At 39.2% G+C, this 16,228-nt stretch overlaps 1 protein-coding gene across 3 annotated transcripts in view; it reads right to left on the bottom strand.

Annotated features, from left to right (window-relative positions):
• Window positions 1-16,228, bottom strand: part of MATN2 (matrilin 2) — a 71,285-nt gene that overhangs the window by 42,232 nt on the left and 12,825 nt on the right. For all 3 annotated transcript variants that reach the window (XM_039549005.1, XM_039549004.1, XM_039549006.1), the window contains exon 3: window positions 3,826-4,395. In XM_039549005.1, the coding sequence (XP_039404939.1) occupies window positions 3,826-4,395 (570 nt within the window). The remainder of the gene's footprint in view (window positions 1-3,825; window positions 4,396-16,228) is intronic.

Genomic DNA, 16,228 nt, shown 5'->3' with positions numbered 1-16,228 from the left:
AAGAAGAATGACTAAAAACAACTTAATGAAGAGACTATTTTGCTTGCTTAGTTATTAATGTTGAGGAACGTGCAAATAATACATGATGACACTGAGGACATGTATCTCCAAGATTCATTAAGCAGGAGCTGGGCTGAGCTACACTCCAGATTGTAAGTCTTTCTATTTTTGTTCTGTTTGTATTTTATGTCTCTAATAGCAAGTATTAAAATGCAGCAGACTGAGACAATAAAAGAGAAAAAGAATAGAGGCTCATTCAGTCAAATTCATTGTTGAACTAATTTTCTCCAGGTCAGTGTTTGGGGATTAAGAAATCTTGATGTTTTCTTTCCACTGCAGCATTGCTTGTATGTAATCTTTATAAAATATAGGTGAATTACTTCTCAGAGAACACTGTGTGGAAAATTATCTATTTTGCAACAGCAATTAGGGATTGATGTGCTCCTTAATGTGCTAGGTCGACAAAGCTCAACATTTATGGAATAGATATTAAAAGTAATCTTTTAGAAGCCACAACAGAAGCCTGCTAAATAACTTAATGTGGTAGGTGTGGTACTTGTGGAAAAAACCCACATATGATTTTAAGATATATACACTATGTATCTGCTCTTTGGCTTGTTTACAAGAGTTAGGTATTTATTGCTAACACACAAAGCACCACAATTCCCTAATCTCTTAATCAGCTTGTTGGATCTCACAAATTTCTGCCATAATAAAACTTCTCAAGTACTTTTATTTATGTGAATACAGACCTACTTCAACTTCTTGTTTTTTCATCTTTCTGTCATTCTGAAAAGGAAAGCATTCAATGACAGGAGACCCAGTAATTCAAGTTCCTTCTGAGAATATGTTTTTACCGTCTGTTACCAATCTTCCCATCTACTACGCAAGTATAGTGTACATGCTCTGACGTGTTTCTGTCGCACCCATTTACAAGCAGTGATACTCTGGTCATCAGTCCGATTTCTGTAGTGGAGTCTGCTCTCTGAATGATTTCTGCAACATCATCTGTTGCAGGAGCTGTTTGGTGGTCACAGGCAGGACTGAAGTAATAGAAAGGGTGATCTCATAGTTAAGGAATCTGAACACAAGCCTTGTTGTGAATTAGATTTTATCTTGATATCACAGGGTCCTTATTGGATTTTGGGCAAGCCAACAATATCAGTATCTTCAAGAAAACATCAATCAGCCTTCACACTGTATCTGTTCAGATAGAGACACCTGACTCTGTATTTGCAAGCAATCAAGTGATGGCTGTAGAACTGTGAAAAACATGTTGTATTAGTCCAAAAACATTCAATGCCCCCGAAAATCACACGAGGGATTGCACTGAGTCAAATATTTAAAGTTAGTGGGTGGTTTTGACAAACTTAACCCTGTTTCTGTGCCTCCATTCTCCCAATGTAAAATGGGGATGACACCACTATCTACTATACAGGAATATAATAAAGACTTTATTTGCCCCTGACTGCTCCATCCCAAGTTTGGTCTTTCTCACGCTTCTTCTAATCTCCACCTCCTTTCCTGGATTCTGTTCCCATTTTCACCAATATTTTTCTGCGTTTTCAACTCTTGTCTTATTCTTCATGCCTCTCATCCCTCAGAATACTCTTTGCTTCTGTTTTACCTTGCTGACTAGTAATAAGAAGAGGTCCTGGCTTCAACTGGTGTTTCTGACATCCCCAAATCTTTAGCAGCCAGGGGCAGCAACTGTAGGGAACCTCTGACTTAATGGAATGGAGCACATCCAGTTTACAGGGATTCTTTTGAGAATACAGGTACTAGGTACTTAGTAGTCTCTACCACCCAGTAGTAAATAGTGGTTAATTTGGCTTACTTTTCATTTCCCCCACAGAGCTTCATCATCTGGCCATGATTTTCTACTGTCATCACAGGAACCACGAAGACACATTCCCACAGACGTAAGAGTGATTCAGACACAAGGAGAGCTCAGGGGCCAAGGTCTTCTCCCACAGCATGAAGCCCAGCAGACAGCATTCCAGGAGACTTGACCAGAGGGGGGACTTCAATTGCTTTAGCAAAGCAACAAGGTGTCCAGATGTTCCATTCAGCTACAATGATATTTCCTCTGGGTCCACAAGTGGGAGGACTTAAACTAACCACATTTCCTAGGAGGAATGTAGGTGCTCTAGGAAGCAGGGGCTATGATTACTCTCCTGAAATTCAGCAAGCTGAATGCTGCTTCACAGTTGAGAACAAATAAAATGGTATGGATCCTATCTGCAATTTAGTACCTTATGTTGAAATCCATATGAATCTAACAGCTTAAACTCTCTGTTGAATCTGGGTCTGGATTTTTAAATATGTCTAAGGATCTCACTTCGAATTTCTAGCACAGCAAATCCTGGGGAGGCATTCCCTGGAGCAGGAGGCAACCACTACCCTTGTCACCTCCATACTCCTCCATCTGCAGTGGGAGGTTGGCTTTACTGAAGAACACATGTATTTGATTAAAAGTGAGCTAAAAAACTCTAATAAATTTCTTGGACACTGCCCAGTCAGAAAAAAAACAAACCAAAAAGCAAAAAACAAAACAACCTAAAAAAACCAACCAACCAACCAACAAACAAACAAAAAACCAAAAACAGAAAAAAAACCCCAAACCCCAAAAAACCCCAAACCAACCATAACATAAAGAAATGGTATTTTGACTGGATTTGTTTCTAAAACACGACTTTAAAAATCAGCATTTGCTGTTCATTCCATTTAAACTCTGAATCCATTATTAGTTTACTCTTTCTTGGTTTTTAAATATATCCTACTACACCAGCTAACAATACAGCAAGGAAGAAACAGGAAAAAAAATCTATTATCGATGAATGTCTGTGTTGTTGTGTTTTGTGCTGAGGCAGTTCAGCTGCTCTTTGAAACAATTTTGGAAAAGATCAAGTAAGGAAAATTCTCCAGACTACCCTTACAATAAGCTTCAGTTCTTTTCTGGCAAAAGCATTCCTAGAGATGAGTGAGCATTTAATCTCACCATGCATTCTTTTTCTGGACTCTATTGAAAATTCATCAGCTTAACACCAAATTTTTATGAAATACTTTCCTACTTATCTCAGGAATAAATAAAAAAGAAAAGTCTACTAAGTACACAGATTAATATAAAATTAATTACAAATGCCACAATATTTGCAAAAGGTAATTCGTTATCAGGGAATTACAGATGGAAGTGATATCTCTATTGTAAATTAATACCTATTAAAATATTTACTTTATAGTATGAATGAATAATATCACTGTAATTGCTTTTCATAACTTTCTGTATTTAAAATAGATGGAATACAAACACTACCATGTCTGTGTTTCACTTTCAGTCACAAGGCATGTACAGAAATTATTCTTTGCCTAGAATTAGTATGTAAGTTTCGGAAGAGGAATCCGTGGACTCTCAAGAATGTTTAAATAGCCAAAAGACTGTTAAGCAGTTTAAAGTTTCACTACTAAGGGAGATCACATTTAAAATGAATAGATGAAACAACTTACCTAATATTCAAAGAGAAGAGATCGTAAATTTAATGCTATTATGCAATAAATAGGAAAATCATGATACGTGTGTTTGCCTAACTGCTTATGAGCATGAGGAATTACGTCACATTTTATAGCACTTAACTGTAGCATGAGTTTTCCCCATGTGTGAATGCTGTTCTGGATATTATCTGGCTAGTATATAGCCAATATATACTTCAATATATATTTTCTAACAGATAAGGTTTCATGTAAAAAAAAAAAGTTTAATTATAATGTATATTTTTTCTGTTTCACTTTCATCTGTGTATTCAAATCTATAGATAAAAATCTTACCACAAAGTTTAGTCTGGAAGGCAGAGGTCAGTGTTTCAATCTGACTGAAATTAGCAACCAGAAACACATGTTCTTCATGTGGTTCGCTCCCAATGGACTTCAGAGTGTTCATATCCACTCTTCCCACTCCAATGGCAAAAATTAGGATTCCTGAGTTACGTGCTTTAGCAGCAATCTCTGCCACAGGATCCTGAGGTCTCCCATCTGTCACTATCATGATAATTCGGGGCACATTCTGCCTCAGAGGTCGAGCCCCTTCTGTCTCTGAAAATGCGATGTTCACTGCATACTGCAGAGCCAGCCCAGTCATGGTGCCTGTCGCCAGGTGCATCATCCTCCTCACCGCTCGTTCGATATCCTGCTTCCGCCTGAAGGTCTTCAGCGAAAACTCCTGTTTGACGGTGCTGCCGTACTGAATCAGACCCACGCGCGTGGTGTCAGGGCTGATGTCCAGAAACTGCAAGATGGTCAAAATGAACTCCTTCACTTTTTCAAAGTCGTAATGGTGCACACTGCGAGAGCTGTCAATGATGAAAACAAGGTCCAGATGTTTGTTGTTGCAAGGGTTTTCTAAAAGGAAAATGCAAACAAAAATACTTTACAATTTCAAAATGCAAATAGGTTCAGGTTTACTGCCTAAACAAACACTCTGACAAGTGCTGGGAAAATTCAGGAAAAACAGAAGATACCAGAACTAAGGCTACTTGGGCAATATAAGTTTGTTCTCCAGTAAATAACAGAAGCTGCCTGTTACTTGATCCTTATATGTACTTTTTTGCATGCATGCGTGAAATAAGTGCCCAAAATGATTAATGGCAGTGGAATGGGGAGATAGAATCATAGAATCAGAGAATACCTTGGGTTGGAAAGGACATTAAAGATCATTGTAGTTCAACACCCCTGCCATGAACAAGGTCACCTTCAACTAAACCAGGTTGCTCAAAGCCAAATCCAACCTGGCCTTAAACACTGCCAGGGCTGGGACATCCACAACTTCTCTGGGCAACGCGTTTGAGTAAAGAATTTCTTCCCTATACCTAATCTAAACCTGGCCTCTTCTAGTTTATTATTAGTTCATTACTTGTTGTCCTACCACTACATGCCCTTGTCAAATGTCACTCTTCAGGTACTTGTGCGTTACCCTGTTGTGCCATTGTTGAGATTTTGACCTCATTCCCCACGAAGGGTGGAAATCCCCTCTGAATGACATAGTTAACTATTTAAGTGGGCTGCACTGTGATGCTTTGTGTGGCAGTGCCTGAGAATTTAGAAATCTAATACTGTGACAAGTCAGAGGGGTATTTCATTAGAAACAGGGAAAACAGAACACAAAGAAATACAGGTCAAAAGCATCTGTTAATTGCACTGAGTGATAAGAGACCTGAAGGGACTGATTTTTCAAGGAAGTTGGCAGTAAGCAGCACTTTGCATGTACAAAGTACAGGTCTCAGTGATGTCAACTGCAGTTGTGAGTGCTTAGCAGTTCTGCAATTCAAATGCCATGATTTCAAACATGTAATTAATACTCATCTGGGGAAAGTTTCATGTATTGGACTAGCTCAGCATCAGAGAGAAAATCCTGTTGTCAACAGTGGCACTCCACTTGGCCAAAGAAACACTCATACTGAACACTCCATGAAATCTATGTCAGCCATCAGAAGTCTTTTTTTCCAAGAGCCACTGAAGCAGAAGTATTATGGACAGAGTATATGTCTATATCTGACAATTGCACAGCTGGGCCAAGCTAGGATAACAGCAGAAGTGAAGGCTGGCTGCCTTCTAGGCATCCTACGAGCTTTCTGGGACCACGGCTACGTCCTCTGGCTTCTGCTCATCATCTTTTTCTAACAGAATATGAGAAACATGAGACATATGTGTGAGTTGGATGATGAGAATAGGGGATAGGGACTGACCATTCACAGGAAGCCAGCACATGGCAGGCTTAAGGCAAGCCTGTGAGGTGACCTATCAGACTTGCCACAGAAGAAGAGAGCATATGGAAAAAGATTAAAAGGACTTTGATGGGATGCTGATGAAAAGAAATCAACAGAGGTTTAATGTGTATATTAAAGACTCCTTCAATTTAGGAAATCCCCGAGTCACAAAAGCACGGCAAAAAATAGCTGCAGGTGGCATTTTCTTGTCCTTAAACTATTTCACATGCATCTACTTTTGACCTCTGTCAGAGACAAAATACAGGGTTAGATAGACCTATGGCTTCAATCATTGTATCTGCTCATCTTCTCAAATTCCTGTGGCTATGAATAAACCTGTGAGGTTGTTAGTTGTGTTTGTATGCCTGGCTTGAAAGATTAAAGATGGCAAGAATGTTCATCAGACCTCAGTGGCATCCTCATTTTACTAAGATGAAACACCCCTAATCAGTAGTTTCCCTTACTGCCGAACCCAATTCAATGCCCAGTGCACTGTCATTCATCTTGTGCAGTGAATGAGGCAAATGTTTGGTGGAAAAGTAGTGTTTGACTGTATAATCAAAGGTCATGTCATACTGCACCAGAACAAGTGGGCCAATCAAAGACTCAATTGGAAAAACGTCTGTCTGTAGACTGGCCTTTAAACAAGTTCACTTGTGACTGCTGATGAACACTCATCATGCACTTCTGCCAAGGCAGGGGGTGAGAAAGATGCCTGTTTTCACTCATTAACTCAGAAGCCTCTTTCATAGATTACGAAGAACAGTTGTTGGCATAGAATAAAAATGCTCTTTAATGACAATAAAAATGACTGCCTGGATTTATTCATGTGCAGTCTACAGTACAGCTTTATTCATAAGCGTAGGAATATGCTCGGGTTGCTTATTCTTTCAAAATCAGAGCAGGTTGAATATAAGCCAAGCTGACCAGAAACAAAATTCCAGTTCTAATGGGATACAGATATCCTGACATAACTATTTTCAACTTTATTATCTTAATTATAATTATCCTTATATATATATAAAATTACAAATTATCTTTACTAATATAACATGAATGATTCCAGCAATACAAAGATAATTCTAAGTTATCATTTGTAGGAGCAAAGCAAGAGGAAAGGAGGATAATTACAGAAAAAAAGGCTAAGAATATGTGTGTACATAGGAGGGGAACGACAGACAAGGGAGAAGGGTAAAATGGCTGCTATTTTATTTCCCTTAAAACATTTCAGCATGGATTCACTAAAGGTAAGACATGCTTGACCAGCCTGAGTGCCTTCTGTGATGAAACAACTGCCTGGATGGATGAGGGAAGAGCAGGGGATACTGTCTACTTCGACTTCAGCAAGGCTTTTGACACTGTCACAACCTCCTCACAGGCACACTCAGGAAGTGTGGACTGGGTGAGTGGACAGAGAGGTGGTTTGAGAACTGGATGAACAGCAGATCCCAGAGTCCTAATTAGTGGTACAGTTGGAGGCCTGTTACTAGTGGCATCTACCAAGGTTCAGTACTGGTAACAGGATTGTTTAACTTTTCATCAGTGACTTGGATGAAGGGGCAGAGGCCTTCTCAGCAAGTTCCCCAACAACACAGAGCTGGGAGGAGTGGCTGATACCCCAGAGTGCTGTGCAGCCCTTCAGAAGGACCTCGACAGGCTGGAGAGATGGGCAGAGAAGAGCTGCCTGAAATTCAACAAAGGCAACTGCAGGGTCCTGCACCTGGGGAGGAATAACCCCAGGCACCAGTACAGGCTGGGGTGACCTGCTGGAAGCAGCTCTGGAGAGAAGGACCTGGGGGTCCTGGAGGGCAATGAAATATCCATGAGCCAGCCGTGTGTTCTTGTGGCCAGTAAGGCCAAAGGTATCCTGGGGTGCATTGCTAGCAGGCTGAGGGAGGTGATCCTGTCCCTCTGCTCAGCTCTAGTGAGGCCACATCTGGAGTGCTGTGTCCAGTTCTGGGCTCCTCAGTACAAGAGAGACATGGAGCTACTGGAGTGGGTCCAGAGGAGGGCTACAAAGATGATGGGGGGACTGCAGCATTTCTCTTATGAGGAAATGCTGAGGGTGCTGGGCCTGTTCAGCCACAAGAAGAGGCAACTGGGAGGGGACCTCATCAATGTCTATCAGTCTCTGAAGGGAGGGTGTCAAGAGGATGGAGCCAGGCTCTTGTCAGTGGTGCCAAGCAATAGGACAAGAGGCAATGGGCAGAAACTGATGCACAGGAAGCTCCACCTGAACATGAGGAAAAACTTCTTTACTTGTGCAGGTGCACCAGAACAGGCTGCCCAGAGAGGTGGTGGAGTCTCCCTCACTGGAGATATTCAAGAACCATCTGGACACAACCCTGTGCCATGTGCTCTGGGATGACCCTGCTTGAGCAGGGGAGGCTGGACCAGATGACCGATCCACTGTGCTCCCTTCCAACATGACACATTCTGTGATTCTGTGAAAACAAGTCAAAACTACAGCCATGGTGTTGAATCCTTTTAACTGGAACATAAAGATTTGGATCCCAGTCTGAAGAGACTCATTTTTCTCTATTCTGAAGTCTGGAATGAATCTTGGTGGGAAAAAGCCTGGAGAGTGTTGGTGGATAGTACTACCAGAAACACATGACATTGTGTTGAATTACTTCAGAAAAATCTATTCATCTGAATGAAACACAGTATATTTCAAAGTTCTATTTATAGAAATACCACACATTTCCAATCACAATGTATTTAAAATCTTTGTCTTCTTATTTGGTATGAATTTTTTTAAAACTCTGTAACTATTAAAGTTGGTTTAACTTGGGCTCAGTGAAAAATAAAATGTAACTCTTCTAAAGATAAAAAATCTAGCTTGGTGGTATTTTGAGGAGTGGCAATCAGTAGTAATGACTAACAGATCTAAACACTCATCCCCTCAGATATATTTTCAGTGATAGCTTTTTAGCAGTTACATGCTTCTCCATTTGTCCTGTGAATTATAACCTCTTCCTCTGACCAGCTCTCATTTTAAACAGGGAACTTTCTCACAACTTTGGCAAACATCTTCATAACTAAAAGTAATTCCCCTTCACTCTTATGAAAATTGACATACTCATTGAAAAGAGCTACTCATCCATAAACCTACTTCTAAGTCAGCAGAGGTCTTGTACTGCCAACACAAAAGTTAAAAAAAACCCCTCAGTGTGGGTTGTATTATCCAAAGGGGAAGCCAGGAGAGGCAAGACAAAGACAGAAGGAAAGATCAATTCAGTAGTAAATATGTTCTCCTTCTCTACTCAATATCCACTTTGTAAATGACAGTTACAGTGATGCCACCTTTGGACAACTAACAATGCAAGGAAATTTCAGTTCTACTGGGAAGAATCCAGCTGGGATCAAATTACTGAGAGATACACAAAACAAAGCTTAAAGTAATATTGAGCATCTTAATTTCCTCTAAAGTTGAAAATTCTGTTAAGTCATTTTATCGGATGACTGCACGTTTCCTTCTACTCCTTTCTCAAAGCAAATTATGCTCAGCCTATTTTGGCTTTGACAAAGCTGGCTCTGTTTTGATTTTGCTCACCCACACAGGGTCTGTGTCCGAGAGTGTGTTTCTATCTTCTCATCTTATTTTTCAGTAATGCTACATTCCCTTAATACAACTAAAGTAGCACTAGGGAGCTTTCTTGGGCATTGGAATTGACTCTTCTAGGCTGTTAAATCATTAGAACTGTTCCTGATACTCTTGTCTGAGGACAATTCACATTTTCTCAAGCAGTTCTCAGGCATGATATGGGAAGCAGCATGAGCCAGGGATCCATCCTATGTGGATGGAACTGGTCTGTGAGCTCAGGGTGTTCCCCAGCACAGAAGCAGGCCACGTTGTACCACTGGTCTCAGTGCCACAGAGCAGTCTAAGGTACCAGCTAAGCTCAGAGGCCAGCTGGCCTGCATCCACGGTGTTAAACTCACCTTTCTGCTCAGAGTGGCTGTATGCAAGAGGCCTCCTGGGAATAATCCCTGTAGGGATTATTGTCTGTACCTTCTGAACGACGCATGGAGATTGCTAGTCACTGTGGGCCAGAGACAGTTCCAGCCATTTAACAGCAACAGTAAGGGTGGAGTTCCAATGCCCAAGAATGTTCCCAGCACTGTTTCATTTCCTCAAACATTTCCATCTGCGGATATTCAAACTGAACACATTCAAAGGACACAAGTTTTAGATGATGATTTTTCAAAAGTTTTTGCAAGCTGGTTCTCTTGAAAAAACTGCTTGTTTAAAAATGAGTTAGCTATTTTCTGGTTTTGTCCTACATCTTTATGACTCCTTAATACTTTCTTTTTTTTTTAATCTAGATATTACTTATTTGGTTATGTAGGTCCTTATCCTAATAGATGAGAATGGATAAATGTTAAAGAAGGTTAGCTCAATTTGGTAAACACTACAGCAAAGTTTAGACATTGAAAGAGTAATTTACAACAAGTAAATATTAGCTCCATGAAAAAGATGTTTGTTATAGAGTATAACAATTCAAGCAAAAAGGAAGGATTAAATCAGTTAAGAAAAAATGAGATCATAGAAAAATTATTGCCTGAGCAGGCTTTAATGGCAATTTTCATGTTTTGTGTTTCTTAGCTCACTCCCCAGTAATGCATACACAAAAATTACGTGTTCTGTGACAGTGCCAGCAGCAACACCAGGTTTATTTTTAGATTTTATCTTTGAGTAACAGAACAAGTCTTCACTCAACATCAAATAAAAGGGGGAGAAAACTATTCTCCCAGTTATCATATTTTACTTCTTCCTAAATGTATCTTTTTTCTTTGCCATTTTATTATTTCATTTTCCATCAAGCCCTCAATATTACTTGCCCGTCTTCTTTTTACAGCTTCTTGGCTTATAAATCTCTGCGTAAGTCCTACAAAATTTGTTAAAAGACGTATGAACTTGCTGGGTGTCAAATATTTTTTTCTTAAGGTCCAGAATTCTGGTTTTTCCTAGCTAAATATCCAGCCAGAAAGATTTTGTTTGACAGGTTCTCAGATAACTCTGAAGGATTTCTTAGGTCATCAAGAAGGTTTAATCTTCTTGCCACACAATTATGCAAGTGAAGAATAGCTAAATTTCCAATTCATTCATAAACATACCAAGCACAAAATGCTTTGGAAAACACATTTTGTGGTTATGATTGTTGCAAAGAATAAATGAAGAAGAGCCGTAATTCCAAGAACTTCTTGTCTCTAGTGAGACATTTTGAGCAAGTTAGCTTCCACTCCTTTTGGGTTTTTTCTCATTTTAAGTCAAAGATGGACAAAGTATGGTATGGTACATTTCAGATATAATATAGTTCCTGAAGGAAATGTTAGAAACTGCTCAATACCCCTTTCCTATCACACATACATGCTGCACTTGGTTCTGCAGGTGACGCCACCTCTTCCCAGCTCTGGGACAGGCCCTGGATCCAAGGCTTGCCCTGTACTCTCTGGCCCCATCCTTGCTCTGAATCTTTCCCCAAACACACAGGCCTATGGCCCTAACCCAAACATTCATTATGAGTTTGGCAGCTCACCCACCTCTCCTTACAAATTTCTTCATCTGGGAACAATCACTAAATGGAACACAGCCTCCAGACATTTCTTTATTGCCTCTGACAAAATCTTTTCTGAACTTCAAAAATTGCTGGGAGAACTGTACAGCAGGAGGCTCTTGTCCAGAGATTTACATTTCCTTCTACATGCAAATACTTCATTATTAGTCACTGCAGGGGGGTATATTACTTTGTTCTCATTTCACGTCACTATTCCTACTCCTTCCCTGTCAAGCTTTTCCAAATAACAAGGTCATTATTAACACTGAATCTCTCTAAATCCAGAGTCCCAGAACTGACTCCTAGTATTTCTTCATTTCTTTACCAATACTGGTGCTGTCTCTGGTATGAAGCCAAAGCATGGTGTAGGGATAGCCTCAAGTTTCTTAGCTCTTTCTGGTTATTTCAGCTGTTCTGAGATAGAAACTTGCATTTCCTGACAGCAGTCAAACCTGCTTTCATGGTCAGGAGGACCAGGGAGCAGGTTGTTTTCCTTGCAGGCAGTGGAACACCTGGACAGAGGGATAAAGTATCCTGATATCCTCAGGCACATGGCAACATGAACATCTACCCACCACTTCCTGACAGAAACAAATGTTATGTGCTCTCGGCTAAGGATAGCTTACACCCATAAGAGATGAGGAATTAATTTTCTGAGCCATGATGGGGAAACTTGTGGTACACACACTAATCCTACTTCGCATCCTGTTCCCACAGGCAGCCTGGAAGCACTTACTCTAATTGTGATTGTCTTTTCCTGCACTCACCTGCAAAACATCAAATCACAACCAACATGAAAAAGGTGATTGTATGGGAGAAGGTGATCTTTTTATTTTTCTCCTTGAAGATCTGAGACTCCTATCTTGCCTAAGCTACTTGGGGTGCCATTGGAAGGACACAGAAATTATTAGAGAAGGAACAGATACAGAAAGTAAACAATTGTTAGTAGCAGCAGAGAAAATTTAGGGGGAAAATGTGACTTTAGTGAGTTTGTGGTGTCTTGCTTTCACAACATTAGCTTAACATTTTAAAAACTCCTATCCATACTTTTTTTTAAAGTTGCCCATGTCTTTGTTTACAGGGAAAGCTGTTAGCAACCTCAACATTACTCATTGATCAGCTGACCTGAAACCACATATTTCTATCTATTGGTAACGGTCTAAGTATTAGATTCTTTTCCAGAACAAATTCAGAAACAGCATGCTGGGATTGTGCTATATACCATTCCCCATGTCTCCCAAAACATGTGAGACATCATGTCCACTGGCGAACTAGTAGTTCTACCACTTCAGTAGTACTTAAATAAGATGGTGTCTTCAAGGTTCCAGAGCAATTTAAGGTGTGTTTTCTTCATCCACAATAATGTCTGATTACCTATTCATGCCTATAAAATGAGATGTTCCTTAAGTCATGCAAATGCTGTTTCCAAGATTTTCAAGTTAATTTTGCACATACGTGCTTTTTAAATTAAGCTAAAGTGCTCAAAGTGAAGTCAAAACCAGCACACTGCTGAACATCAGGGTTCTTTCTTTTGGCCTGATTTTTCTTCAAGACATAATACACAGAGGAGGCTTTGAGCTCCTTGAGAATATACACATAACAACAGTTTTTTTACTCACAGTAATTTTCCTCACTGAATTATTGTCAAGGCAAACTCTTTTTCAAACAGAAATGGCATTTCACAGTAATTCGTGGGGGTTGTAACAAACAAATTCAGAAATACAAAGATCACTTGATGTTTAGTTCATGACTCAGTTTTTTCTGTAACAGCAGATTTCTTTCATCCTGTGGAAAAATTACAAATTACCTTTAAAAAAAAGGGAAAAGAAGAAAAAAAGGGAGAGGGCAAATTAAAAGAATAAGCAAACAAAACAAAGAAAGAAGGAAGGAAGGAGGAAAGAGGAAAAGACTTTGTTAGAGGGAATACACATTAAAGAAATACAAAACAATTCCTTGTGATGCTGGAAATTGAATTATATTCCATAAAACTTAAATTACAGAAGTACCCTGTAGGTGGCTTAAAAGTGAATGTGATTTTGACACATGAAAATTAATAATGAATACTACATACAAGAGTTGGCAAGCACAATGTTGTTCTGTGGTTAAAAACTGCTAGCACAAACCAAAATGCAAACTTTCTGATCTCCATGATAATTGCCTGCAGATGAGCATACTCAGATTAGGACATAAATCCCTGAGGTCTGTCATGGTCACAGCTAGTCCTCATGGCTCATTAGCTGGGGCTGTTTAAGGGATAACAGCTGCTGCAGGGAACAACTGGCTGGGCAGGGATATGACTGCTGATTAGATCCCTCTTTCTCAGACTCCAGGACCTCTGTTAGGGGCTGGGGAGGTACAGCCTCAGCACAAACCAAGCCACAGAGAGAGGGTGTTCTACTGTTCTACCTCAGAATCTGAAAAAGCGGCTCCTATGGAGGAGGGGCCAACAGCTCAGAGATTAAGATGAAAGTTGAAGTTTTGAGAGTCAGTATAAAGTTCATGGGTGACCTCTCAACTATTGAAACAAGCACTACTGGGAAGCAAAACACACCATTACTAATATTGCTTGAGGCACAAAGATTGCAGTATGTACCTACACACTTCAGAAGGAACAAACAGGTGATTTTGCAGACTGTAAAATGCTTTGCTTGCTTTCTTTCAAAACATAATATGTTTCTATTTATATGGCAACTTCAGGTTTTGAATAGAGAGTTGATAGGTAAATAAATGGATAGGTATTTGATTACCCCATACCCTTACAAAAGTTTGGCTAGGATTGTGCTTATATTTTAACTAATTATGTGGTAATTGAAAAGATGTAATTTGCAACTACTTCCTACCTTCATCTGCTGCGCAGAAGAGCTTTCATCTCCCCTAGTACTATACCAGTACAGTATGTCTAATACATGATATAGTTACTGTGACACAATTCTGATTTCAATTGCAGTTCAGTTACAATGATTCTACTTTCCGACAGGATTATGTCTGAGGACATAAAACGTGGCAGGGTTGCATTTATGTGAAGAAATAATATACAGGCACATACATTGAGGCTGTGACTGAGTTTCTTACAGCAGAAAGCATCCCACATTGGCTTAACAGTCCACATCAGAAAAATTTAGAGATCTCTGGCCAGCTCTTACTGTATAAATATACAACGAATTAAACAAAACTAAACAGGAATCTTATCTGCGCTCCACAGAAGCATCATGGGTTGGGCTCACTTTTGTCACATACCTTCCCCTCTGATTTGCTGCTAAAATAACTCAGAATGTTTAACCTGATAATGTCTTAAGCCCTAAAGTTAACTCAAGTTTAAGAACTGGGTTGGATATAAGAATCTTTCGATTAATTTTAAGTGGCTGTAGCAAGTGATTCATAAATTTAGTGAGTGCTCCATGTAGTTCCTATTACTTCCCTTCATATTATTAGTGGAATCACACATATACAACCAAGAGACAAATAATTGTTTATTTTGTTGTAAAATGTAATTTAACACAGACAGGGGTATTCGTGTTTTGCAGCAGCTTCCACTGAACAGGAGCCAAGTACATTTCCTTCTTGGCCTCCTTTCCCCTCTGTTTTAATTTTGTGCAGTATCAGTTAATTTTTTGTAGTTTCTACTGGTATCATGTATTAGCTAAAGGAATGCCCCCTAAACTAGCTTTTCTCCTTACATAGTTATTTTCAAAATCATGTAGCTGCATGTTTTATATTCCTAAGGAACAGAAGGAATGCTATTGCTTTGAATAGTATTCTACAGCCTTCACTGTATTCACTACAGCTTTCATGCATTCACTTCATATCTTTCCAAAGAAGTATGCCCATGTGAAATGAAATACATGCCCAGTTTACAAGAACAGAGGTCATCAAGAAAAAAAGCAAACACAAAAACTTGTGGGTTTTTTTTAATAATGTAGGAATTTTGATTTGCTTTGTTTTATAATAAATGATTAAGATGCAGTAGGGCCTAAGTCCAAAATCCACTTCAATAAAAACCCCACAACTTCAAACACCAAAAAAGCACCATATCTTGCAAGGACTGGTCACATGTTGCTTCTAGATATGGAACCTGAAGGGTGCTGTGGTACCCTGACTGCCCTTGCAAACATGGTATGGAAACCACCACTCTGGACAACTGACCCAGCTCTTCATCAGTCTGTTTAGGTACAGGAGTCCACTTCATTATATCTGAAGGGAATCAGCTAATCTAAGAGAAATAATTTTATCTTTATAACCATGTAGCAAGTATATTACTGCTTTTCCTTAGAAGAAAACAAAATATTATTTTCCTTTCACAAATCAGGATAAGGCAAATTTGATCCAAATTCTGGATCAAAGTACTGATGAGGGGAAAAAGAAGGCAAAATTTAGTTCATATGTCACATAAGGGGAGAGGCAACTGGTGTCTGCTACAGAAAAGAAAAACTGACCATCCTATTTCTTTCTGTTGTTTCACAAGATCTTGCACAACTATGGAAACAAGCCTTTAAAACATAAATATACCTGCATGAAAACAGTATCTTCTAGCAATATAATACAAATTCTTTTATTACTTGAAATACATGCATATCTAATATGCTGCAAGAAAGATTTAAGAAAATGTTAAAAGTTAATTAATTTGGCACAACTGACAAGTTTTTAATACTTGGAAGTCTGACTCAGTGTTTAATAAAAGAAAAACCTGCAAAGCAGTTTGGCTTTCAAGGGCCACATAGTGAGAGTTCCAAAAACTCTATTTTCGATAGATCCTTGAACAAAATATTTCAGCTCTTTAAGAGAAGTTATTAGCTATAGCAATAATGGTTCAAACAGCAATAAGCAATGCAAAGACCTGCCAAATTAAAACAGCGTACATTGAGATTCAGTTGAAAAATTGAGGAATAAGAAAAACATGTCTTTTCAGAC

The sequence above is a fragment of the Corvus cornix genome, chromosome 2 (assembly GCF_000738735.6).
Source record: "Corvus cornix cornix isolate S_Up_H32 chromosome 2, ASM73873v5, whole genome shotgun sequence".
Taxonomy (NCBI): domain Eukaryota; kingdom Metazoa; phylum Chordata; class Aves; order Passeriformes; family Corvidae; genus Corvus; species Corvus cornix.
This window is presented reverse-complemented; position numbering and strand designations above follow the sequence as displayed.